This window comes from Topomyia yanbarensis, chromosome 3 (assembly GCF_030247195.1).
Source record: "Topomyia yanbarensis strain Yona2022 chromosome 3, ASM3024719v1, whole genome shotgun sequence".
In the NCBI taxonomy this organism is placed as follows: domain Eukaryota; kingdom Metazoa; phylum Arthropoda; class Insecta; order Diptera; family Culicidae; genus Topomyia; species Topomyia yanbarensis.
Window position 1 is genome coordinate 412,671,910 of NC_080672.1, and position 27,524 is coordinate 412,699,433.

The 27,524-nt window shown below is 38.8% G+C and overlaps 1 protein-coding gene across 14 annotated transcripts in view; it reads right to left on the reverse strand.

Moving 5' to 3' along the window:
• Positions 1 to 27,524, reverse strand: part of LOC131693510 (RNA binding protein fox-1 homolog 2) — an 803,264-nt gene that overhangs the window by 465,970 nt on the left and 309,770 nt on the right. The window contains exon 1 of one of the 14 annotated variants that reach the window (XM_058981391.1): positions 4,258 to 4,479. The exons of the other annotated variants lie outside the window; for them this stretch is intronic. Within the exon in view, the coding sequence (XP_058837374.1) occupies positions 4,258 to 4,302 (45 nt within the window). The 5' untranslated portion in view covers positions 4,303 to 4,479. Of the gene's footprint in view, positions 1 to 4,257; positions 4,480 to 27,524 lie in introns of those variants that run through there. 14 annotated transcript variants of the gene reach the window in all.

Genomic DNA, 27,524 nt, shown 5'->3' on the forward strand with positions numbered 1-27,524 from the left:
TATAATCGTGTGGCCATTCGCATAAACGCGTGTATTTTTGAATGATCGCGTGCGGACCATGAATCTGACGCTTAATTTTCAGTGTATAGTACAGGTCAGTTTTAAGTGTAAGAGGGTCAGTTTTCTGTTGTTTAACTTTTGGTCACAATTCAATGAAGAAATAATGTAATCGGGTTCTTTTAGGACCAACAAGTTATCTCCGATTTGAGACCCCAAGTTTTCTTTTAACGGTTATGTACATAAATAATCGTCGTCTGCAAACTCTGTGGAAAACGAATGTCAAAGCTAGGCAACGAGAGAAATTAACTTGCCAGTAGTTTGTCCTTCAAACATTTTACACCTGACTCAAACCCCTTGACCCGCATTCAATATTGGTAACGACTGGTTCGTATTTGTCTGATCAAGGTTTGCGATTAAAGGTTCGATTCTTATCTTTCGAATCTGGTCATTAGTAGTTCCGGAGTGCCACATGGAAGCAATTTGGGACCGTTGCAATTTTCCGCATTTTTCAACATTATATTATGCTTGTGGAATGACGGATGTAAGTTCGGATTGGATGTTTTTTGGCAATACGCTCGCTTGTGAATTATCACCGTTTGCAAAAGAAGCTAGATATTTCTGTCAAGTCAAGCAAGCTAACAACCCTAACAACTCCAAAATGCGAGCTAGCGTCGTTTCATCACAGGCGTGTGATGATAGTATTTGGTTACGTCGCACAGAGGAATAACTGGGGTCGAATCCTGGCCAAAATTATTTACTGCTGCAATTGCTGTTTTATGCCCTAATATGATAATATGAACTAAAATAGACAATAACTTATTATGCGAGTTTCAGCAAAGCAGTCAATAAAACAGCAAAAACGATTTGTTGTTTCAATGTCCTTGAAACAACAAATCGTTTTTGCTGTTTTATTGACTGCTTTGCCGAAACTCGAATAATAAATAGACAACAACTAGTTTTTGGAACAACCTGGCATCTGTCCACTTTCCACGAACTGTCATTCTTTATGCAACCAGTTGAAAGAATTTCAGAAGCACTATTAGAGATTGTGGGCAGAGTGGTGGCCGATAAAGAGCCAAAGGTATCCACTGGGGTGAAGGCGATGGGAGATGGAAGGTGATAGCTCTACTGTTTATTCAACGACCCATCACAAGAATGTCACGTACATCTGAGGTTGCCTATACATACACAATAAGCCCTGCACGAATACATCTTCATATCAAGTGCAAAACTACTGTAATGATTTCGCACTACAGCAATCAAAATTCATAGTTTTAATTTCTTTTCGAAAGCGAATTGAGAGTTTTAGTTTACTGAACAGTTTGTGTATTATCCGGTTGACTCAATATTAATTTGAAGATGTGCAGGTCCTACTACGACGGTAACGAGTTCGATAGATCTGGGAGAGCTCAATTATTTTATCTAATTTACAAGATGACCACCGAAATGCTTCACCATGAAGTTCCATTTTGGGCAGCAACTCAAGCAGCAGCGTTCAGTAACTCGTCTCACTCGCAATAATGATTATCGCATATTAGATTGTATATCCAAGAAAAATCATGCAAAATAAGTTAACGTTGTACAGTAACAAGTTATCAAATTATTCAATGATCTGTAGTCCACCGAGCGGATATCTTCTGACAACTCTTTTTAGCAAAAAAATGCTCTCAACTAATTTTGATAACTTATTTTGGTTTTCAGTTTGGATTATTTTGGTTTTCAGTAATACTAATAATGAATGGATGCTCTAACTCTTTCTCTTAAAAACATTGAAAAATACTCCTTGTTAGACTTCCAAAGTAGCCTCTACCCCTCTCCTCGAATAGAACTGCCGCAGGGAAGTGCACTGGTAACCTCTATATTCCCAATTTCTATGAATAATGCCGCTTCATCTCAAACTACGCAGACTAGAGAACTGTCAAACGAGTCTCGATTTTTTCATCAAAAGTCTACTGAATAGAAACGTGTTATTTAGCACTCACCGAATATTATTTAATAAAGTCTGGTCCACCTATAATCCAGAGTGAAGGTGTTTCTTAGGATTGATTTGACGTAGGAATATTTTATTTAGTCGACATCGAAGTATTTTATTGTACATTCCTAAATAGATTGCAAAATTACTCTGACGCCTTTCCGACGAACTTCCGTACTTTTCTTAGTATTTCCGCCATTATACACCCGTCAAATGTTTGGAATCACTTCGATAAGTATTGCAAAGTTCATATTGAATATTGCAACACCCTAGGAAAGGGTGTTTCATGATGCTGTATATCGAAATCCTGATTAGCTGCATATTTGCTGTCTTCAAAAAAGTGGTATTCTAGGCCCAAAGGTACATTTCAGTTTGGATTTCTGTCACTGCATGGCGCTAGTGTACACGAGCAATTGTGCACTTCAACTTGTTTTATCTCATTTTTCTAACGTTAAAAAATGCTCAACTTCACATGCATACTAGCGCCACGTAGTGACAAATTCCTGATCCCTTTGAAAGTGATGCTAAACTTTTCGAGGTGTTACAATATTCACATGTTACAAAACTTATTGAATCGGAAAAAAAACTTGACGAGCTATGTATGTCGTGCAATGGACTGTACAACCTCAGCGGCCATTTTTTTCTAGCATCGAGCGCCATCTGTATAGTGTCCTGAGCTGTCTTTCCATATTTTCAACTTCCACTTGATAATGGTCCAACACTTTTCGATTGGGCGGAATTGTGGACAGTAGGCTGGATAGATGATAGGATAGATATTGGATTTGAGTCCGTAGCTGTAAATTCCTTGCAAGATCAGCAGTTTTCGAGTGAAATTACTAACGCAAACAGTTTTGAATTTATTGGAGACACCAACTGGATTTTTTTTTCTCTAGGAACCTTTGTGAAATCACAACATCGCAAATGCACTCAAAATTAATGTCAATCGGAAGTGAAAATATCTACAATAAAATTCCTCTCTTATAAATCACACGTTCGCTGAAGCAAGTCCAAACCTATCAGCAGTACGGCAATTCACAACCATATCGCATCGCGCAATCCATCTCGGAAAGCCATTTCCTGACAACGACCGGTGTCGTCGCTAACTGCCGATAACCAACCAAACCAGAAGCCGGGAACTATTAAAAAAATTAATTTCGAACCATGCGAAGGCCGAATTAATTGAATTTGACGTTTCCTGTTCGCCGACGATGTTTATACGTTAAACACTGCGTTACACTGAGTGCTTCCAGTTCGGCTGAGTTTGGATAATCTCACTTTAAGTACCATAAAATTAATGTCTCTGAATCAATAAAAACACAAACAAATGTGTTTTACTGCGCAACTTAACACTTTACGAAGGAGTTGGGGGTGGGTGGAAGGTGCCAATTTTTGCAGCAAAATGTTTGCTTCCGAAATTCCAAAGTTGCCTCCATTGAAGTATTATTGTTATTGTTATTTCCACATCCTCATCATCATCATCATTGTTATGAGGAGTACCGTCTAACTTGAACGGGGTAGGGTGGAGGCTTAATTGGTCGTTAAGATGGCTTGGCGTCACGCGAGAAATGGCTGATTAAAGTGGGAGGTTAATTTTTAATAAGGCGATCGCGAACTAAACGTGTGTCGAAGCAATGTCTGCAATATTTGGAATTGTTTATGAAACAGGAACATTGTGAAAAAATTTAAGTGCGATGCACTTAACGCGTATACGACCAGGTGAAACGAAGTAGTCGAACTAGTTGATTTAGAAATTTGGAAAACAACTGATAAACGTGTAATTCCCAAAAGGGAAAATTGGATTAGACAATTTTGAGCATTAAGGCCACTTAACCTAAATTAAATTACGTTTGAATTTTTGCGTTTCGAATTCATCTCGTCAGTAACTAGCACCAACTAGGTGTCCAGTTAGACGATGTATCTAAACTAGGATCCAAATTAACACTAGTTCCCTTTATACAGTTTCATCATACACGAAATTCTATACTACTAACGGTACTACCTTCTGACAGCTTATTGTTCAACGTCTAATCATTTAATCGAACTGAAACTGTGAACTGTTTGGATTTTTTGTGTGTCTAACTAGTGCTAATTTGGGTACTAGTTTAGATACATCGTCTAACTGGACAACTAGTTGGTGCTAGTTAACGACAAGATGAATTCGAAACACAAAAAATCAAGCTTAATTTGATAAGTGTCTGCCTCGTGCAAAATTCGTACTTTTTTTAAAATGTTCAACAGATAAACTTTCGTCGAATCGACTAGAATAAGAATCCAAACATTTTTACCTCTGCGTCCAACAGTCGATATGACTTAAACCCCGAGAACGACATGTATTTGTAGCTAGCAATAATCTGAGCATATGTGATTAATCAAGTCTTCTCCTCTAAAGGTCACTCCGCACGAAATGTTTCACGAAAGTTCACACATACGTTGAGCACACACGCTTCGGGGAATTATAGAAACCACCATCAATTGAAACCGGAGTAAGTCACGACCATCCAACTCACACCTACACAGCACAGTTACTGGTCATTCATTCAAAGAGAACGCATGCCACCACATGCAGGAACGAAGAAGTCCTCAAATTAAAGTCATTACTCACTTAAGCCCACTGTAATCATTCAATTGTCGCCAATGAGGGAGAGGATGGGGGTAGACGTGCGAGGGGGAGTGCTGTGACAAAACGAGCTCAATCAGCAGACATACAACGATTGGAAGCGGCGGTAGCCCATAATTTTTCACTCAAAGTTCTGGAAACAAGCCACATCCGAGCGAGCGAGTTTTTCCGTTTCACCCACTGAACTCGGAACTGTTCGCTTCATATTTTACACGCGGGTGCTTGGGTGCTGTGTGAGTTATGCGAGTTGGACCAAACTAATGCCCTTCCTTTATTGGGTCCGTAAATTAGGAAATGGTGTGCCCTTTTTCGCAGGCCGAACTGCTCTGAAGTAATTAAGGACAATTGTTCATCGGATTATGTGAGTTGCAATCTTCGGGAATTGTTTGATGAACGGAAAATTATGGGACCCAGTTTTAGTGATTATTAGTAACAAAGAATGTGCTACTAATCACTAATTTAGTAATTGAATGTAATCGACGAAGAATGAATACTATTCTGCATCGTCGGCAATATCTCACAAGAAAGCCGTCTAGGCTCCCGCATGTTTTGTTTCTACATTAAAGCCATTTGTGGAAGTTGATAAGAGCCGTTGTGGTGACTGTATGGAAGAGAGTGACAACTTTTAAAAGAGACGAAATTAAGAAATTTCTGAAGAAGCAGGGCTGCATGAAAATGCCCAAATGTCAACACAACCCACTTCAGAAATCCTCCACATGTACCCTCAAAACTCTAGTGGCTGGAATTCTTTCTTTTCTTGTTGAGCTATTACCTCTCTACACTCTTGAGCCCCCGAGTCAGCCAGAAGAAAATATAAGAAACTTCAGTACACTTGAAAAGAAACTTATTGTGCCCCCGAAAACCCCCATCCCCTTCTCGACCAAAGCAAGAAGAGACAAACGGCGCGGTGCAAAAGTTGGCAGTCATTCTCCAAAAATAGCAATCACCAGCAGCAGCAGGCCGGAGTTATTTTTCCCAAAACGCGAAAACCGTGCCGTGCAGTGTGGTGCTGGTGCTAGTGGTGGTGATACAGCTCAAGCGACACTTGAGCAAACGATTATATAGCACCGCACCGGCTTCTGCTAAAAATTTACACCACTCAAATGCGGTGCTACCGTGAGTGGGTGATGGACGACGGACGGTACGAAAACAAGGGGTGAGAAGAGGGCAGGAGGAGGTATGAAAAATTGATTGCAAACTGAAAATTGTTTTTTTGCGCAAAAACAACGAAATCGATTTCAATCTTCCCCGAAACTGGCCTTGTTCTTGTTCGGGTTTCGTGTAACGGATGGGACTGAAAAATTTATGCGGCGAAATATAAATGAACAAGCTGAAAGTTCTATGTATTGATTTTATAGTAATAATAACCTTGAATACCTCAATGTGATGTATTTGAAAATCTAAGTTGAAAATTGTTGATGAACCACTTTCGAAAATGTGCTTTTTATCTTCATATGTATGAACATGAGAATTGAGTCGTCGAAATTCAGTTATATCACTTCCATTCAAATGGTAGCAATTGAGACTAACAAATATCATTAAAAAGTCATACGTTTTCAGGATGGTATTAGGAACAAAAAGATTTAACACGGACTGACATCACCAACGTGAAAAACAAAAAAAAATTATAATACAAGATCAAACGCTGGCGAAAGCGACGACTGGATTACCAATCCATTCGATTCCGTGGAGTGTCCTGACCTACGGAATAACCGCTCGGTGGAAGCGGAAGCACAGATATTGGAATTTTTGCGGGAAGTGGCGGAGCGAAAATGGTCGAACAGATGGAAGCAACATAAACCTTATGCTGCTGAGTCAGTCGGTAACTATTGCGCTGGAATGCACTTTAAGCGGATGAGAAAATTTTGCCGGTTCGTTCGGTGATGATGCAGCAGAAGGAGAAAAAAATAACATTAGATTTGCCAATACACCTAAGGTCGGAATCTCATTACACTTTTTCTACCGAACCGTAGGAAAATTCTTTCTTTGAACCAGAAAAACCGAAAATGACCCACTAATACAGTACTATTGTTTTCGCCAATAAATTCATCCAAAAACTGATGATTTGGCAAGGAATTTGCAGACTCGATGTCCACCAAGCTTTTCATCACAAACAAAACGATGAGCTTGAAGCTGTTGAAGTAAGAACCTAGGGAAATTCTTTCTTTGAACTAGAAAAACCGAAAATGACCCACTAATACACTGCTATTTGTTTTCGCCAATAAATTCATCCAAAAACTGATGATCTGGCAAGGAATTTGCAAATTCAGTCTGCAAACCACAAACAAAACGATGTTTTCATCACAAACAAAACGATGAGTTTGAAGCTGTTCAAGTTAGAGTGCCTGGAGAATTCTATACTCACAAGGGTCCGACTACTCGCCCGTCTATTGAAGCGGATTTTCAATGTCAGCTTCGTTTTTCGGGCATCCTAGATAAACCATGCAGAGTATCCGAAGTAGCCCCACTACGGCGTGTCATGCGACCCGTGCTATGATTAACACTCCGAATCCCAAGACTCAAAATTAGCCGTAACGTTCATTTGAGTAGCTATATCTTCACAATGGAGATGTAGTAACTCAAAAGAGCGTGACGACTAATTAATTTTGAGCCTTGGGATTAGGAGTGTTAACGGAACATGGGAAGTACCGGGCCAAACTCCTTACTATAAACCCCTTCCTGAATTACACTAAAGAATGATACAGCGAACCATTTGCTCTATACACCGGTTTTACATCGGCGACGTTTTGACGAGTTTTCGTCAGTTTCGGTGGGTCTGGATCCCTGAAATTTTTGACCAATGGAAGTTTGCTGGCCTTTGATTAGCAAATTTCGGTTGGTATGGGGCGAACCTGTCTAGAGATCATTCTCTAATATCGTACGCCCAAAATGAATCATCGGGAGCGCAAATGCATATGTTTTTTTCGCTCTCGAACTCTGAGCGAAAAGCTCCCAAATAATTCGTTAGTGTTCAACGAACCTCGTACTTGTGCAATAAATTATCGAACCCCATTAGCTTGTATATGTCATAGATGTTTGTAGGCTCCAATGTAGGAATCTGATGACCGATTATTTATAGAAGTTTCAGGTCACGAGTTATTTATAGCAGCGAATAAAAGAGCGCAACAAAACAAAGCACAGGGCAGCAATGACAGGAGGTCGTGTGGAGGTATGAGGAATGCAAGGGGTTGAAGAAAGGAAACTTTGTGAGCTTCGTAAGCAGCAAATTGATAGGAAAACAAATACCATCAAAGCCATTTTGTATGTGAGAGTGCACCATCGATTTTTTCTCGAGAGTGTTGCGCTCATCTCAAACTGTGCGTTAATAGATCTACATTCAAAAAGAATTATTTTTAGGCACGAGGATGTGAGCGCAAAAATCAGAAATATGTTGTTTTGGGTGTAGGAGGCGAAGCAAAATAGGACTCTCCAAGCAAAGGTGTAGTTCCGAGCAGAGTTACAACTAGTCAAATATGTTACAGTCCAGATGTGCGTTGCGTAAGGACTTTGCGATCGAATGAGAATGAGTGTTCAGTGTGCTTGAAACCGCATTAATTAGATTATAAGCGCTATAGCGTTCACTAAATCATCGAGGCTTTTTTGTGTTTGCAGCATCTTGGGCGTAGTTGTGCGTGGATATGATGGCAATTGCATGCTCAGTTTTGTGTATCATCGCGAAGTGTTTAAGCGTTTGTATGTTGAAGCGTTGGAGCGCGTGGGCATTTGTATGTCGCGTCTGCTAGCGTGTATGTAACTTCGCGTGTATAAATTCTATTTCATAATCGTGTATCCGTTGCATATTTGCGTGTGTTCTTAATCACGCGAACCGTGAATCTGAGGCTTACTGGATGTACGTTTCAGATACTAGAATCACTAGGGATCCCGGTCATGTTGCCCTGAAACTTGTCTAGTGTATAAAGGCGATTTTTATCAGAATTGTCCTACTGAAAGCATGGACCTCCAGACGTGACGGATTCATGATTATGTAGGAACGCGCGTTTGTGTAATCGTACTTGAGATCATGTTTTTGGTGTTAGAAAGTTCACAAGGGCTTTTTCATATTTGCAAGATCACGTGTGAATGGATTCTTCGAACAATTAAATGCTCGCGTTTGTGACCAATGTTGTATTCCCACGCAGAGCTCGAGTGTTTGTATGTTAACGAGATCGCGCGGGCGTGTGTATGTGTAGCGTGTATGAAACTTGGCTTGTACAAAACCCTATAACCGCGTGTTTGCACTTTCGCGTAGGGTTTTGAATGTCCGCGCGATTCACGATTTTAAGTGCATGGTTCAAGATCTAAAAGGAAGTGATTTTCCCCATATCAGTAGCGTATTTGGTCATAGCGCCCGGAGACGTCTTGTCACTAGTGCATATGAGTTTGATTTTTTTTTCTTTTTTCTTTAGGCGAGACTGAAGGCTCAAGCGGCATTCATGATCACGTGAGAACGGGCGCTGATATAGTCGCACATGAGACCGCGTTAATTGTGTGCGCATGATCGCGATACCATGTTCACTTGTGTGACCAGATTTGTATTATCGCGAAGAGCACAAGCGATTTTAGGATTACTTCGCGTGTTTGATTTCGTTTATATAATATTTTATATTCGCAAGGGTGGTTCTGAAAAAGTTAGACCCCGATTCACGCTGGAATTCCCAGTTATGGCGTTCTGAAACTTGTTATCTAGTGTTTATCAGTTCCGTATTTCAGAGTGTGAGCTCCCGGACGAGTACGATTTGTATGTTGGTGCTTGAGACCGCTTTTATAAATTCGTAAGTGCTATGACGTTGACTTAATCATCAGGAGGATTTTATGATTGTGAGGTCATGGGTGTAGGTATTTGTGATTGGTCGTGTTTACGACTGGATTCGTATTATCGCGAAAGACCTGAGCGTTTGTATGTCATTGTGTTATTCTTTTCATATCGTGGGCGTTTACGTCGCGTTTGCTAGCACGTTTGTAATTTCCCGTGACCTAATGCGTTTCTATAACCACGTAATCGATTGCATAATGCCATGTGCTTTTAATCGTCGTCAAGAAAAAAGAAGAAAGAAACAACACAATAATTAGACATGCACTCAGTAAAGGTTAGATAGACGTACGACTCGTATACTACAATATATTAGAGAGAGACGTTGTGACAATAAAGAGAAAAAAAAGCAAAAAGTAATTGAAATGAAAGATGAAGCCAAAAAAAACAAAAACATACAGAATATGAATAATAGTATTCCAAACACCATAGGAATAGTACAAACACTAAGTAATTGTTGAACTTCGGTTTGGGCTAGTGAGAGTAGAAAGCCCAATTAGCCCTCCCGGCCTGTTAAAGGTCAATATGAAAAACTAGAATTATTTTCAATAGAATATAAATGGTTAATTTGGTAGTTGACACATTAAATGGAGATTTACTAATAATCTAGCATTGATTGCTGATAGTTGATGCACAAAGTTTATATAAACTGATACATGTAATATTGATTGAAGATATTTGTAATACCAATCAGCCTAAGTGAGGAGGGAATAACGTAAATTTCATTCTAAATGTCATTTCAAACCAAACTACTTTTAACCAAAATCTTCCAAAATGTGACAGTTGAAGATAAATTGAGCTTCGTTTAAACAGAAGCAATTAATCATTTAATGGTTACCGGAAGCCGCCATATTGAATTTCAAAATTGCGTCAATCATCAATTTTCGTTATCCACTATTGATGATGATTTTTCCAAATTTTGTTGTAACAGAAAGCCGCCGGATTTCAAAATCATCAATTCCCAAGGCAATAATCTCGATTTCTATGGCATCAACCGGGGGTTGCGTAGAATTAGTGAAATTTCATCACCCACAGGCCCGAATATGAAAATGACTATGTTTCTTTCGCCTGTTAAGAACCAACGGGTTACTTTCTTGTCGCAAAAATGGATTCATGTTCTATACCTTTTTTGGACATGAATATTTTGCAAAATTTCCAAACAGGAAAAATTTTAGATAAGACCAAATTTTTGTGCATGACGACACAAGACCCAACATAATGTATGGTACTACCAGTACTACTCGACACTAACCAGTTGTTCAGCGTTCTTTTTTTGGATTTTGATGTCTAACTAGCGTCGATTTGGTGTTGGATTGGACTTATCTAACTAGCAGTGAGTTGGTGTTAGTTACTGACGAGGAGAATCCGAAAAACTAAAAAAAACATTCATTGAATATTTTGTTGAACCATTTCTGCGGTAATACTGGTTCGACGCACTTTTGGTCAAAATTGCGACAAGTGTACCATTTTTATCTAAAAAAAAATGAATGTAAAACGGGATAAAAGTGCTGTAAAGGGAATTCAATGCCAGTGCCATAAAACATTTCATATTTCAGAAATTTCTAAATGAAACAATAGGGTTCTTTGAACAAAACTCCGTAATTCGAGTAGTGCTAAAACCTTGCGGAAGTAACAGAAATGAGAAAAACTTTAATTTTAATCACTTAGGCGGATTTTTGAATCGCCGCGTTTATTTTGCGCAGGATTTGCTTATTATTATCTATTTATGAAGGTTTTAACCTCAAGGGTCACTCGCCTTTTTCGGAAATATTATGCATTTCAAATTAATACAAAAATTGTTGCGGTCGTTTATCCTGGACGCCCTGCTTGCCATTTGTTGGTTATTCAGTCCACTCTCTCCCTTGTTGTCGCTAGAGCAGTTTTGGTTTTCACTGTTGAATGTTTTTGATGCTTTTTGTGTTTGTGAGTGATTCCTGTGTATCCGTCTTCTTTTCTGGTTATTCCTTCGCTAGATGTGCTGACTGTTGGTTAAGGGTTATCGAGGATTATTGTTTGACCGGCTGTTTGTGATTTAGCGGCCAAAACCTGTTTATAAAAGGTGTTGTAGTTGTCCCATTTCCTTCAGCAGTTTTGGCACATGGTTCACCGTAGTATGCCGTCTGGTTGCAGGGCTGGAACGTGGGCATCTGCCTGGAGTATGTGCATAGGGTTCTTTGAATGTAGGTTACACATTGACCATATTTGCATTCCAAGGTATTGGATGATGCAACTGCATTCTAATCACATGAACACCGTTGAGAATGACGGGGGAAAAGTTTCTCTTGGCGTCATTCATAACGGATTCTACTTTTCCGTATTTCGACTTGAATTTTTTAATATACTTGAAGCTGATGCGCGATGCCAAATCATGTAGACGATTTTCAGTCATTCTTGTCCATATATACGGGGATCTTGGTTTTAATGTTGTCGTATTCAATGTCGTGTTGCATGTTGTTCATTACTATAAAGTGTTCTGCCTCGAATAGCATATTGATCGTTATCAATGCCATATTCCTAGTGTGGTGTAGTTGGATATGGGACACTGCTGTAAGATCAAACTTTATTAACTTTTCACTTTTATTAACCCTTTCATGCCCAACTTTTTTCTAGTGTATGTAGGCTTTCAATACTATTTTTCCTTGAAAACGGTGGGGTCAAGCAACACGAAAAACCTTTTTTCATAAAAATAAGTGTTTTCCTCGCAGTGCTAGAAGCTGCTCAATTTTTACCTTCCAATGCTCAATACAATTCTCCTAAAATATTTACAATAGTCCAATTGCGTGGAAAACTTAGCCAAAGACAGTCTAAATTGATAGGTTTTATCAGTTTTCAATAATATTGCAACTTAACGAAGATATATGAAAAATTCCTATTCAGTCGTTAACGTAAACTATCTCTGGCAGTACTGCTTCATCGGAATCCAATCAGACTAATTGCAATAACTTCAGTTCTAGAGCTGAACCTAGTAACTGTTTATACTCAAATGAAAGGCAAAAGTCACATTTATGAGCCTTACTTGTTTTTGTGAGAAAATCTTGCCTCAATCAAAAGTTATAGCTGTCAAAAATCGTTGTTGTCCACAAACAATATGGGCATGAATGGGTTAACTTTCCACTTTTCGCACTGTAGGTCTTATTGGAGTTTGCGTTAAGTCAATCGCGACTGTATTTTCCCACAACAAAAACATAATGTTGAAATTTCACAAATGACACTACACGCGAATTGCTTTCAACAATACAAAAATGCAACTATTCGATTGATGACATTTTTTTCCAATAATAGTTTCGTTTTCGTGTCAGCTTTTCGAAAAAAATTCTAAAATATTTCAAGCATTTTTGTGGAAAGCTAGTGCGAGAACGTAACGACTAAAGCATTCTCTCGAAATCGAAAATTACCGAGGGAGATCCACGATCACTCTGTTTCACGATATTGATTATAACATTGAGAAAGCCTTGTGTGTGGAAGCAACACACGGTCCCTTCTTGTATCTCGGGTTGAATTAACGTAATGCTTAGCAACCGAATTCTTTGGTCGTCACTGATAAAGGCAGATAGAAGGAAGTTGAGTTCTAGTGGTTGCAAGCAGAGTCTGTCACCTTTGTGGTCGAAGCTGGTTTCCGTCGGCTTGTGGAGAAAACTCAGCGAACTTGGATTCCCAACCTACGGATGTGTTGTTGATTACCTAGTATCAACTAGTGAACATTGCACCGGAACAATCTTTGAACTATCGACAAGATAAAAACATCGGTAAATACAAACAGAACTTCAATGGTTCATTTCACGAAGAAACGTTGGAGTTGGATCGCAATAGAATGTGATCTGCTCACATTGAGTTTAGAGTCAAGAGATCGTACATGGCCTTCGGAGAGTGCAGACGATTTTTTTGAAAAGACCTGGAGTCGTAAACCCAAACACACTTCTTGGATTTATACAATTGTGCATGAAAATGAGACTTGCCCACTTAAAAAATATGCAGAACTTTAAACGGATCCCTTTCTGGTATTTTTCCGGTTCAAAATTAATTACTTTTTATATCCATTCTAGAGGTTTTAAGGTCATTCGCTTTTCTGACTTAGAAAAATCTCTAGCTGCGTAGAAGGTAATCGATTTACCAACTAGACAATGCCCGCTCTCACGGAATACTTATTGGTGTGACTGAAGGTGCGTTCGGACAAATTCAGGGTCATATTAGCAAGTTGTCGGCAGATGATGTTTGTTGTATGCTCATGACGGATTACCATATCTACAGACGAGCTTACGAAGTCGAGATCGATGGTGTAGTCAACGACAAGAGCTTGGCGTACAAGAATCTGTTAAAGTACGGGGTTGTCTATTTTAGAGATCACTTCTTTCAGCCAATGAAAATACTGGGTTACAAGGGTAAACATCCCATAATTCTATAGTAAGTTCCGGCTATTTCGGCTGCTTCTACCGCGGGCCCTGATTGTAAGCAATGAGCCACCCAGCCATCGATTTATTTATTTATTTACAGTTTATATCAACAGATTCAGTATGGTTCTAACGATAGTTTCTTAACATGTTATTAAATTTTGCAACGTGGAATGTGAAAGTCAAACTCGAATGACAGTCTGTTTGTAACTGTTGCTAACCAATGACTACATCGCTAGCTCTATAGTCCGGCGAAAATTCAGTCGGAGGACTACATTATTGCGAATATTTCGTGAGCGAAGGTTCACATGGATCGCACTGACAAGTTCGGGGCAGTCATTTAGATCGTTCAAAAATATCTGAAATCTTCATACCACGGGATGCATCATGCCATTCTTACAATTTTTTGAATCCTATTGGCAGTCCAGTCCAAGACTTTCGTAACTTGGAAAAGCTGGTGTGGGTTTTCCAAGGCAACCGACGGAGGGCTAACCGAACAAATCTTCGTGGCATTGCCTTAATTCTATGGACACGGTAGAGATAATGAGGATTCTCTACAACTGACCAATATTTCAGTGTTGATTGAACGAGTGAGTTTTTTTCCTCGAGAACCTAATAATTGTGCATTTTCGAGGATTAAGGGTAATTCGGTTGATTTCGCACCATTCCACAAATATTACCAGTTGATGTTGGAGAATAGCTGCGTCGGTAGTATACCAGATTCTGCGCTATATTTTGAATAACAACTGTCGACTTTCTAAGCAAAAATTGACGTCGTTGAAATACAGAACAAAAATCAAAGGACCCAGGTGACTGCCTTGCTGAATCCCAGATGAAATAATGAACTCTTCGGGTACAAAATCACCTAACTTGACAATTTGACGACGATTACTGAGATATAATTGCATCCAACGGGGGGATGGTTCATGTAGTAAGAATACTGAGAACCTTGTCCTTATAGTTAGGAGAATCTGCATGACCTCGACATTTTCCGCACACAAACTACGCGGGAATAAACGTGTCATCGGGAATCTTACTGGCCCATTTTAGAACACATTATAAATAAAAAAAATCCTGAACGACTAAATTTTAAATCAAACCAAGTTTAGACAAAATAAAATTCGTTCTAGCTTACAGAACTGATTTTATGAATATAATACAAGAGAGATATAGCGTTCTTCAAGCTTCGAAAAATCGAGCAAACTTCAAACAGGCACATCTAGTCGAGCACAACCCAAGCCAGCCAAAGAATTTCTCTTCTGTTCAAAGTAAGTAGCTAAAATCACTGCAAATGAAATGTTACCAGGCGAACCGGATACCGTTCGTGGGGAGTGTTCATAGATTACTTCATCCATTGCAGATCGACCGATTGAATGAAAGACGAAAGTGTACTCGGTAGGGGCAAGGATGTTTGGTTCCATCAGTTAGTAACTGAAGAGACGTAATTTATGACACGTCGCTGGACAGTGCGAGTGAGAGAAATTATGTTGAAGTTAGTTCGAGAGTGCTGTATATAAATCACACTGAATATCAACAGAAGAAGAGTGGCGCACATCTGCCTTGACTTTCTGTTCACATATTTCAAGGTGGAATTGCAGGGTCAACGGTTTTACGAAGACTAACTTCCACAGTTCGTTAAGCATTAATCAGTGCAAATAAATGTTTGTGACCTGTTTGTTTGGCGTTGCAAAGTGAAACAGTCTGCGACAAGTGGATTTGATTGATGTGAAAAAAATTCCTGCTGTCATTTGATTTTGAACACTAAATGCACGAGCGTTCCTCTAATATTTTTTGACCAAAGGTCATAACAAATCAATCCGAGTAACATCTGACAACTACCGGACAGGTTTCAATTGCCAAGACTGATGTGTTCTTCGACAGAAACACAGACCGGTAGGATTGACGCCTACTTAGCACCTAGCGAACAACACAAACCTGAGCTGCACGAGTGTGTATCGTTTTTCGGCATTTTCTCACAGTATTTTTTTGCAATGGGAGGAGCCACCTGCTGACAATGAACATGTCGGTCGGCGGCGCGCTCTCACCCAATCATTAACATATCCAATTCCACCACCCATCATCATAAGGCACCGACCGAACAACCAAAGTCTCACATGGGGTGAAAAGATGGATGAGCACGCTTATTCTTCCCGGCAACAGCAACCACAACAGCTGGAATCTATACCCACACTTTGGCCAGTCCAACCAACCAATCAACCGTTCTTTCATCCGTCTTCTTCACCAAAAGACGATTCGAAACCTGATGATGCGCTCCCCCGTAGCGTTGTGTTGTATTATGACATCGTCACCCGAATCCGAGTGGAATTTGACACTTACCTGAAAGGAAAAGAAAAAGGAAAATGATGTTACTTGTTGTGTGCGAGTTCGTCAAATTTCGAGGGTTTGTGGGGAAGGGGAGTTACTTGATATGGAATGTTTGCTACTGAGTGCTGGTATTGGTATAATAGCAGTGTATCACAAAAATGACAAAAAATAGGTTTTCTAATTAATCATAAATGGGGTACCACCAACAATGTAAAACTTTGAAGAAGTCACACCCAAAAATGCTAAGAAGTGCTGATCTAGTTGATAGTGTCTATTCTCATCCACATTTCTATCATTGCTGTATAACGGTTAAACGAACAAATCGACTGAAATTGCACGAAAAGATAACTATCTTATCTTAACTGCCCACCCGGTTCCAGCAGTAGGTTTGCTCATGCATAAAACCGCGAATTTTCACGCTTGCCTGAAGTCGCAAGGTCTCCTTTGTGATGCCGAAGCCTGATTCAACATCGTTTTACTGTTCAGAATTACGATTAAATAAGCTCAATAAAAAAATAACAAGCGAGACTAAAGTGCGAAGCTCTCCGGCTAAATTGCAGTACACCATACGAACAATCAAGCAAACATGCAGGCATGAATTCAAAGTGCCCGTATTTTTTTTAGTTTGGTTCAATTTTTTACAGTCCTTTTCCACCCAGCTACTCGATCGGTTTCGCTTATTCGGCAAAAAAAAAGAACCACCCAACATCACCCGTTCCCATCGCCTAGCCGGAAGTCGTGTTATTTAAAAAAGCGAAATAAAAGGCGTTACTTTCAATGGATCCTTTCCGTTTCCCATTCGGCTGCCATGAACATATAGTAAGAAGGCAACTGCGCGGTGTACCTACCTATAGGTATGGAACTATTTTTCCACTTTGTTTTTCCAACGCCCGTTCCATCTGCAATGGCCAATAAATTCGTCATAAATTCGGAGTACTCAATCTGAAATCAGTGTACGCGACCGACGCACATTGGTCCTCAAGCCAAAGAAGATGGTCAAAAGTATTTTCTGATTTTGGATGACGTTTTCGTAGAAATATGCCTTCACCAAAGTTTTATTAAAATAGATTACGTATCTAAATTGGTTTGACACTTAATTTTTTTTTGCTTCCCATTTAAAAAAATGCTTATTTTTTTTACATTTGAACGAAGGAAAAAATAAAATTAAGTTGCTATCCCAGTTATATACCTAATCAAGTTTCACAAAACTTTGCTGAAGGCACCAAAGTACAAAAACGTCATCGAAAGCTAGTAAATAATTTTGACCATCGTCTTTCTCGATTTTGGACCGCTATACCAACGTTTTGTACCGTGGCAGAAAAATTTCGCAAAATATCAATCAAAATCTTTTCACTGTTTACTTCGTGATGCATCGAAGGGTATGTATGCTGAGTACAATTCGGTACGTGTACAAGAGAACTAACTTCCGCACCTGGTTGATGTGGCGGCGAGAAGGGTAGAAAATATTACGACAAATGGATGTGTCAATCTCGGTTCGCGCCATCACCGTGCCTCTGTTGCTGTCAGTACGGTTGAATGCGTTACTCTTCCTCCGAGGCGAAGGTATCCCGATTCTACACAGCTGGAGTAGAGTGTTAGATCAACCGTACCGCTCTAGATGTAGACGTAGAAAAAAAGGTGGCTGAAGGGAATTCTGAAAAATGTTCCTCGTGGGGACTGATTGATTAATGACACCTGAGTTGCCTGTGAAAAGCTGATCCTTTTTCCTTACCGGTAGCTGTAAAAATCACTTAGAATGGAACAGGTTTTAGGTTATAATGGAAGATTCAGCATGGTTGATTTGTGACTGTTCAATCCGAGTTATTGAGTCTATTTGGATTCAATAACCAAACGGAACATGAAATCGCATAATTTACAAGTTTTACATTTTAGTTGGGAGTTCATACCGAAATTCGTAGATCAACTTGTTCTTCGTGCTGATATGACTGCCGCAAACTGGTTACTGATTTTCGATCCGTTTCGCGAATTGTCAATCCACTTGAGTGATTCAATAGTCATCATTCCACTCAGACAAGACCATGCGTATTTCCAACACACATATTAAATGCCCTATGGTTTAGTTCTCTGTATGGTTAAATAAACAATAAAAAGCAAATAAATTATTTGAAAGACATGTCAGATCGATTTGTCTCAACTGGTGGATATGTTTTGCTCTAGTATGTCATCTTATTGGCAAATATTTAAAGTTACATACTACAAAAATGCCCAACTTAGAAGATAATAAAATGAAGACTACTGTAAAATAAGACAGGAAAAATATTTTATTTATTTACAACAACTAAATAATAAAAACATATCTAATGTGTGTCCATCGAATTCACGAAATTTGGCAGTGTGCGAGTAAACTCTTCTCCGCGTCGATGGAACATTTTCAGCATCTGATAACGCCTGAGGGTCACTTGGACCGCTTCCTTGAATGCTGCCTCAATCAATCAATCATGTCGAAATCCGTATATGTCAAGCTTTTCGTATATGTTAGAAATATACCAATCACTTTGAAATACAGTTAGAAAATTAGATGCTAACAATTTTGTAGCGGAGCTAATATTGCTCAGCAGACTCCCCGCAGATGGTTTTGTGAGAATTTGCGAATGATGACTTTTCCTCTCAATGTGTACAAACAATATTGAGCTTAACGGAGCCGCGCATCTTTTATTCATTGAATATGAACGTGATGACAGTATAATTCGCAGGTGCTACACCGTGATTGACCAGAACTAGCGAAATTGCACAGAAAATGAAAGAATAGAGCTCGGCAGTAGCTATCCATCCTTATCCTATCCTATCCGTTTCGAGTTCTATACTTTGAAAAATGCCAATAAAGACGCCGGCCAAGTTCTCAGTCATCGGGGATGGACAGAAGTGTTATTGTGACAAACGTTGTTATGGAGACCGTCTTCACCTCTGCATCTCCAGGTTTGTCATGGGAAGGAGTTTTTGTTAGTAGGATGGGGTAGAGTTTCACAAATCTCAAGTATCCTATGCTACTCTGAGCAATGTTATCATGTTTCTTTTTGCTCTGGGCAGTCGGCTGCCGAGAATTTATGACAGATTTATCGTTTGTTGAATTAATTCGGAAATTACCAGTGTTGAAAAAATGCAACTTCAATTGAACTTATGCAATTATAGATTTCTTCACGAACGATTGAACAAGATGCCGACTTTTCTGAGCCGTATAAAATAAGCACCACCTAAGTAACTGAAGTGACCTATTTTATATGCCGTAGTTTTTTTAATGCGATCTACTAGAAATAGAAAGCAGGATTGGGGACAAGTATAACGAAAATAATCTAAATCGCTTATTTAATAGATACAAGAAATGCAGAAGAAACTCTTGTTTTGCTGCATCTTACGACAATAACTCAAGCTATAAAGATTCGGGAAGACAAGCAGAGGAATAATTACTGGACGTCCGGCAACAAAACAGACCGCAGAAACCGAAAATTCAGCAAATCAAGCTATATTATTATGCACACGATGAAGTATGATTAACATGCCAATTACTAAGCTAGTCAGACACACAGACAAGACCATGCGTATTTCCCATATACATTAAATGCCCTATGGTTTAGTTCTCTGTTTAATCAAACAAACACTAAACAAAGAAATTGACTTGCGCAATTGAAAGATATGTCAACTCGAGTTGCATCATCCGGCGGATTTGTGTTCTTCTACTATGTAATCTTATGGACGAATATGTAACGTTACATACTATAAAAATTATCAATTTGGAAAAAAATAAAATGACGACTACTGCTTATTTGCAATAAAATAAGATCGGAAAAAAATAGTTGCGTTAGGGACGTGGCAGATAGCTGACGACAACCAGAAGCCACACATTTTTTATTTATTTACAACAAAGAAATAATAAACATATTTCATGTGTGTCCATCGAATTCTTCACATGCAATTTACCAGAGCGTTAGTAAACTCTATTCCGCATCGGTTGGGAGTATTTTCAGCATCATCTGATAACGTCTTATGTCCCTTTGATCCATACTATCATCATTGCTGGAGTTTTGGAGATTGTTGATTGCTTTGATTTGATTCTTCGTTTTGCGGATTACGATTGTGAAGCAACCTTCCTTGTTTTCTGACTTATCGTTGGCGGTGTTGACAGTTTAGCAGATGTTACTGGTTGGACAACCGTTTGTGCAGAAGTTTCATTTTTTTACTGTGGGAACTGTTTTTGTCTTCAAAAACCTCGAATTTTGTCTTCGAAACCCTCTATAGTGACCAGATTATTTACAGTATTGGCACGTGAAAGACTGATTGTCATAGGTACCCAGCGTAGTCTGAGAAAATATATATCTAGATTGCAGAGTCAGGGTTTCTGAAAATAAAATTCTGATTGCTTAGGTTTTTCGAGGCCATTTCAAAATTTTTGCAGAGTTTTCAAACAAGCAATATGAATTTACACTTTCAAATATTTATTTCTTGATCTTACAACAGGTAATGTATTTTAAGTATTTGATCAAAAATATTTTTTTTATTGGGAGTATCTTCTATTCCGGCAGTTTTCAACTTTTTTCGTACCATGGACCCCTTTGAAATCACCCTGGGTTGTTGCGGACCCCCACGGTTTAACATTGCTTCAGCACGGTATTTTCAGTCTGCTACAATAATGCTAGAATTTTAATATTCGCCCTGAAATGAAATTCAAAATCTAAACAGCAATTAAGACGAATGAAAAACTTCTATATTACTGCCTTCTGGTGATGAATCCTGGAATCATAGACACTCCTGGATCCGATACCACTGTGCATATGGAAGTGTTGTTGAGTCGGAGGTCTTCTATTAAGTAGGTACCGTTTCAATATGCTCTATATTGTATCAAGTATTAGTGATGGTGGTCGAAAGCGGTACTTATGCTTGTTCGCAATATGTCTGGCCAAAAATAAAATAAATATTCTCGTTTTGGTGGAAATTTTCATATAAGTATAAGTATTTTTTGTCGATGTCAATTTAAAATCATTTGGACTTTCAACGGCTTTCCCAACTGTGAAATAGAGTCATAGTTCGAGAAAAAATGATTGAAAGTCGGATTATCATAACTCTGCTAGCAATTTATATAAAATTTCCATTAATTTTTTTCAGTGTGCAATGGTTTTTGCTGCAGATTGCTGGATTTGAGATAAAAATATTGTTTAGTCTTCGGGTTGCCTTCTAATGATTTCTCCTATCAATTCCTCACTTCAGAGATTGAGATAATAACGATAATACAATAAATACAGATACAACTACAAAAAGCGTATATAAGTGCAATTTTGTAATAGGGGCGAACAACAATGCACACCAGTATACATTCTACCTCTGCCCAGGCTTGTGCTATAAGCAAGTAAAGCAATCGATAAATAACAATCGCGACGATATAACGTGAGCGATAAAACACTGTTGATATTATTTTTGCGACGATGATCGTTTGTCTGTTTGCTGATCGAGATCAGTGATGCTTCGCAGCAAAATGTGAACACAATAGCTGTTGATTTTAATTATTGTCATATCCGTCCTTCTGTTCGCTGAAGTTGAAAATGAGATTGTAGCTTACGGAAGTCATCTTCATATTTACTGTTCCATCGCACACGAAATTTTGTACTGATAACATTCAATAGTTAAGCACGCTGAGAGCATTATTGTGCTTAACCGATATCGGTATCGACAAGGCGGGTACCTTTCCATAGTTCAATCAATAAAATTCCAATGTTTTCTATAACTAGAACCTGAAACTTGGTGACATCTCAATACGTCACTAGGCATATTTTTTTTAAATTGAGATAAAATTGACGATGTAAATGAATCTAACGAGAACCCTTGGTTGTTTTTACCCCATAACAGACTGACAGGATAATGCTGTTTACTATGATAATTTCTGACCGATTAAAATGTTTGTAGATATTTTGGAATCGAAAACTCATTCACTTTTAAACCTACTGTAAGTGAGATCGTCTTGTTTCCGGGAAACCGGTATTTCTGAGGTATGTCCCAGCAGTATGATACTATTTGTAAATTTTAACAGAATCTTCGCAGTATGGATGTCAATTTTTTTTTGGATTGCTTCAGAAGGTTGCTGGAGATTATCGCAAAGGGACTATCTGATAATTTCCCCTCAGGACAGGTTCACGTGGGGCCGTAAGTGACCCAAGCAACAATTAAAGTTTTATAGCATAGTAGAAGATAGTTTTAGGAGCGGCTTCAAGAGTAAAATAGAAACAAAATTGTTACTAGGGGATATACTGCATCATTCTGTTTCTTCATAATTTTGTCAATTTTCTAGTTAGCCAGTGAGCGGAGTAGACAGAAAACTCTCTGCAGACGAAGAATGGGAGCAGCTAACGTGCGCGAATGAGAAGCATGAAAGCTGTGCGTTGCTAAGACCGCTATAGACTAGCACTGAAGACAAGTGGGACTGAGTTGAGAGAACCTGAAAAAATAAATCAAGTTTGTGCCCCTAAGAACTATTTTTTAAGAGTGGTCCATCTGAATCTGTAAAGCTGAATTCCCGGAAGGGTTCGCTGTCAGAATCATTCACTACAATTCCAACGTTTGCAAGATCGCGGGTGTAGGTTTGCATGGATGATCGCAATTACATGTCCGAGATTGTAGCCAGGGTTGTATTATCGCACAGGGCTCGAGCGTTTGTATGTTAACGAGTTTTTATCGTGTACCGCTTATGTATTCGCGTGGGCTTTTGAATGATCGCGTGAACCGTTTTTGACGTAGGACTACGTCTTTGTTTTCGATATAGGGGTGCACGTTGCAAATTCTACAAAAATGGTATGTAACGAAAAGTGGTCCAATTTTAAACGCATATAATTCAGCCATCTCACGATAAATTTTCAAATTTTTTGCGCATGTCGCCCCGAAATACTTCTAAGAATAGATTCCAATATATAAACCCAAAGATTTTTGATATCATGGCATTAAAAATTTAAATAATGAACAAACTAGTCAAAATATCGCGCATTTACACACAGAAGATAGCGCTTCCCTAGTCCAGCACGACAGATTTGCGTACCTAGCGCGCTACGCTTCTATGAATGACGTCATCATCGACTATTTAAACGGACGGATTTCGCCAGAGCAGCTCAGTTGCCTGTTGAACAGCAGGCGAAGCAGATCACTGCGCAGTGTGTTTCCACAGCCAGTGTAGCTGAGTTAGAAGTCCGTTACACTGCCTGTGGAGGTACGCTACCCAGTGAATGCGAATGAGCTTGTCCGTATGCTATCTTTTGTGTTGTGCTCGTTTCCAGCACACTTTCATGTATAATTATTCGTACACAAAATAGTTTGTATATGCGAGCTCCATTTGCAAACACGGTTAACATAGTGTCGTGGCATTAGTTGTCTCTTTCGCTCTACCCATCATCATCAGCGTTGATTCATTTTGCTTTGTGCGCTTGGGTTTAATGTTTGAGGCGAATGATAGATCTAATTTGTTACTAAATTGCACAACGAAAATTTATTATTTACATTCGATCAATTCATTGATTCCCCATCACGTGATTCATTTCCACTCAGCCTATAGTACTTTGATTCTACTAATAGGTACATACTACAAAGCCTATTTACTGCCACTTGAAAAACCGTTGCAAAAACGCATATTGCGCATATATAAAATTATTTTCGATTCTTATATATTTATAGTTTCGATATATGATTAAGACAACTGCATTCGCTATATTCGCTTGCGTACTTTAGGAAAGTTATAATAATGGCAAAATATAACTAGAATGCTTGGTCTATACATGAAATGTGATTATATTGTCTAAAATTTGATTTTTCTTCACTGGCCCGGGTTTTTTACCACACGCAATCGAAAAGGTTTTACAAGCTAATCTTATTCTATAAAGATTTAGTTCCAGATATTAGTTCGGTCACAGTTTTCTGTCTTCTTTCTTCAGATCTTCTTAAATAAGTTTAATCGGATTCGATCACCTACTACAAATTAAATGACCTGATAACCAAGAAGGTTTGGTTCAATATGTAATATTCGATGTTGATTGGTTGTGATTAAACCATACGTAAGAAATATGTTTGATTTATTATTACTACAAATGTACTAAGAAAATAAATATTTTACATTAAGTAGTATAGTCCTACGTCTACAGCTCGTGCAACCCCATAGGGCTGCCCCTTGTAGTTTTTTAAGTGTACGGTACATATCTAGAAAAGAATGAGTTGCTGTAATATCACTAAAGTATCCGGCAACGGCGCCCTGAGACCATTAGCGTATACAAGTTTTTCTTGTTTTATTAAGACGAATGCTGAAGATAGAGCTCCTAGGACATAGATAGGAACGTGATCGACTCATGAACGCGTGGGAACGGACGATGAAATAATAGACCGCTGTTATAAATTTGAATGTGCCGGTATACTGACTTGATCATCGAAGCGTTTTTATGTATGCAGGTTTAGGTGTGCGCGAATGGTCGCGATTGCATGTTCGCATGCGTGACTAGATTACTATTGCAATGTAATCATATTATAGTGAAGGTCTGTTTTTATCAGCGCCTTGGTGAATTTTGGGCTAACAAAACGGGGACATTTAAAAAATTGAGACAGTTTTTTTTCCTTTTTAATAATCCGAAGCTGTTAAAATATTATTCTTTAGCCTCTAGACACAGCCTCATAACCTTTTCTTATTATTTAGTAAAAATTTCCTTTAAGAGGGACAGCGCAAAAAATAGTATTTTTATTTTTGTATATTTTGTATGTCTAAGATATGAAAAAGAAAGGATTTACTCAAATTTGACATTATTAGCCTGCCCATAAAACAGATTGTCATATGGAGCTGACGAAATCGGGTCAAAATGCGAACAAAATCGGGGGCTGATAAATCGAAGCTTCACTATATTGCGAAAGTTTCGAGCGTTTGTATGTCGCTTAATATGATTTACTGTAAAGACTGTTATTTTCAGAAAGGAAAATTTTTCATAGAGTTTGTTAGTGATTTTCCGACCGCTTTTGAATGAATACTCTTTCTACTTTTTCATTCAGAGGCAATTTAAAAATTTTGGCGTTGTAACTAAATCATCAACAATATATTTGAAATAACAGCATTCAGTGTATTCTACACCAGTCTAGTTGTGTCTCTAACAGGCTTGTTGTATTTTCGTCTATTGAGTCAATACGTCGTTTTTCCCATAATGACAGCTTGAAAGATTTGGCCAAAGTATGATTTCTTTACGAGCTTGACCGTTTTCGATAAATTGCTTTAATTTCAGCAAGCATTTACTGACATGAACATCTACATCGACCGCTTTGGCTTTGTATGAACGAATCAGAGGCACTGAAACACCCTTCCCAGAAATGGCTGTCCACATCAACACCTTCGGCTCGAATTTCGATTTGGCGGCATATTTAACTTCATCTGGTGTTGCTTCAATGTTACCAATGTAAAAGCCAACGTTTCCACCTATTTTATGGTGAGAAAATAAATTTATCATCCAACCTGATGAATTATTCGTTCACAAAGTGTTTACGGTGAAGTGTAAGGTAACAAATTGGAATTATTTATATTCGTTTCACTGTATATTTTGGTACTCGCTTATATTTTTGATAAATTGGGTCGTTAATCTTCAAAATACAGTAGACACTAGAAGTTTGAAATATCAAACTTCAGTGCCCTTTTTGAGTATTGATTGTGAAACCTTGTTTTTGACACTTAACAGCACATTTTTCTCTGTTCTGGCAGTTAGTTTTGCATTTCTTTTCATTTTCCCGTTTTTTGCCATCACGACAATCCTTCAAAACATTAAAAATAATATCACGTCAGATTAGCTTGTCTTTGAACACAGGAAGAATTGATTTTGTACTGAGTCATCCGAACAGGTTAGCGACAGATTCCCGGGAATCCAGCTTGTACAACATTTTGATTGCAAACAGTTGCGCAATTTGAGGTTAACAGTGCGCTAGGAGTACAGTTAAGTAAGAAAAGTGCCTTGGTTGTCATTTACCTGCTTCTTTAGACAGCAGAATGAATGCCTGAATTTAGTCTAAAAACTTTCCAACCAGATGTTACTCCAATTCGACACAACATTGCTTGATACATAGACAGATGAGTGCTGTGATCACCAAGGAGAATAATCCGATAAATACTCCAGGATTTATGATGGAATGGTGAATTCTGATTGACTGTCAAAGGCATCTTGACGACGAGAGATGGCGTTGTGTACAACGAACAAGAAATTAGGTAAAGCGGATATTTGGCTGCCGCATGAGAGATCAATGGGCAATGTATCATTTAAGTGCAAAAATCAAAACTATCAGCTACGGTGAAAAATTTTCTTGTATATCTTAAATTAACATAGCATTCAGTCTACCCAACAAAATCAGGTCAACAATCGACTCACTCAACTAAGATTATAAGATGTTGTAACAGTTTGAACCCCACCGAATCGGTATCAAACAAAAAACAAAGCCGTTTACGCAGCTGACGCGTGCAGCGGCAGCGGTCGGTCGGTCGGTCGACAACCCAAACCAGTTCACGAACCTGTCACTGTCAACCGTATCGAAAGCTCTCCCCTTCTTGTTCACAGGGGCTGTGGCTGCTACTAAACTTTCGACACTGGCCCCAACGGAGCTGGTATGTCATTTGCAAAGATCACTAGAGGCTGCGATAATCGATTGTCGGTCAGCAAACTGTACGCGAGTCATTTGCGAGACCCCAAGAAAGAGAAAGAAAATTATTTAAAAAAGACAACAAAATCAACTGCGAAAATAGTGATAGTACGCAGCTGTAAAATGCCACCATGCCCTCCGTACTACGTCGGTCGTATGTTAACTCGCTCGAAACGGTTTAGCTGAGTTTGAAACTGTCTGAAGGAAAAGAATTTTTGTACCACGGCGTGGTGATAGCGAGTTGAAGTGCCGCAATCTGGAGAAATTATTAGAATCAGCAGCACTAGTTCCATAATTTTCTTAGAAACTTGTTTCGAAACTTGGAACAGCTTGAAACGCGAACGACAACCATCTCAAGGCCTTTGATTATCACACATCGACTTTCCCGGAGGTAAGCTGCAAGAAATTATGCACTCATTCACTCACACGTACCCCGAAGTGTCCAAAGACAATTTGCTATAATTGAGATTGCACGAGATTGAATTCGCTTCCTTTCCCTTTGCTTACCCGGTCGTTTTGCTCCGAAAGATAGTCTAATACAATCTGTAATCAGCAGCCAGCCACGGCAACGCAGCAGCAGTAGCAACAGCAACAAAAAGCCAATCGATATTAGTTTGCCGGAGATGATGCTCAACTGTACGATAGGTATCTGTGTGACTGCCATAGCTTCGGCATCCTGATGGTGGAACTTGTGTGGAGAAATAGAAAGCTTTATTTCTTTCAGTTATAATTGAGAGTAAATAATAGGTCATCATCAACACGGTGGAAACA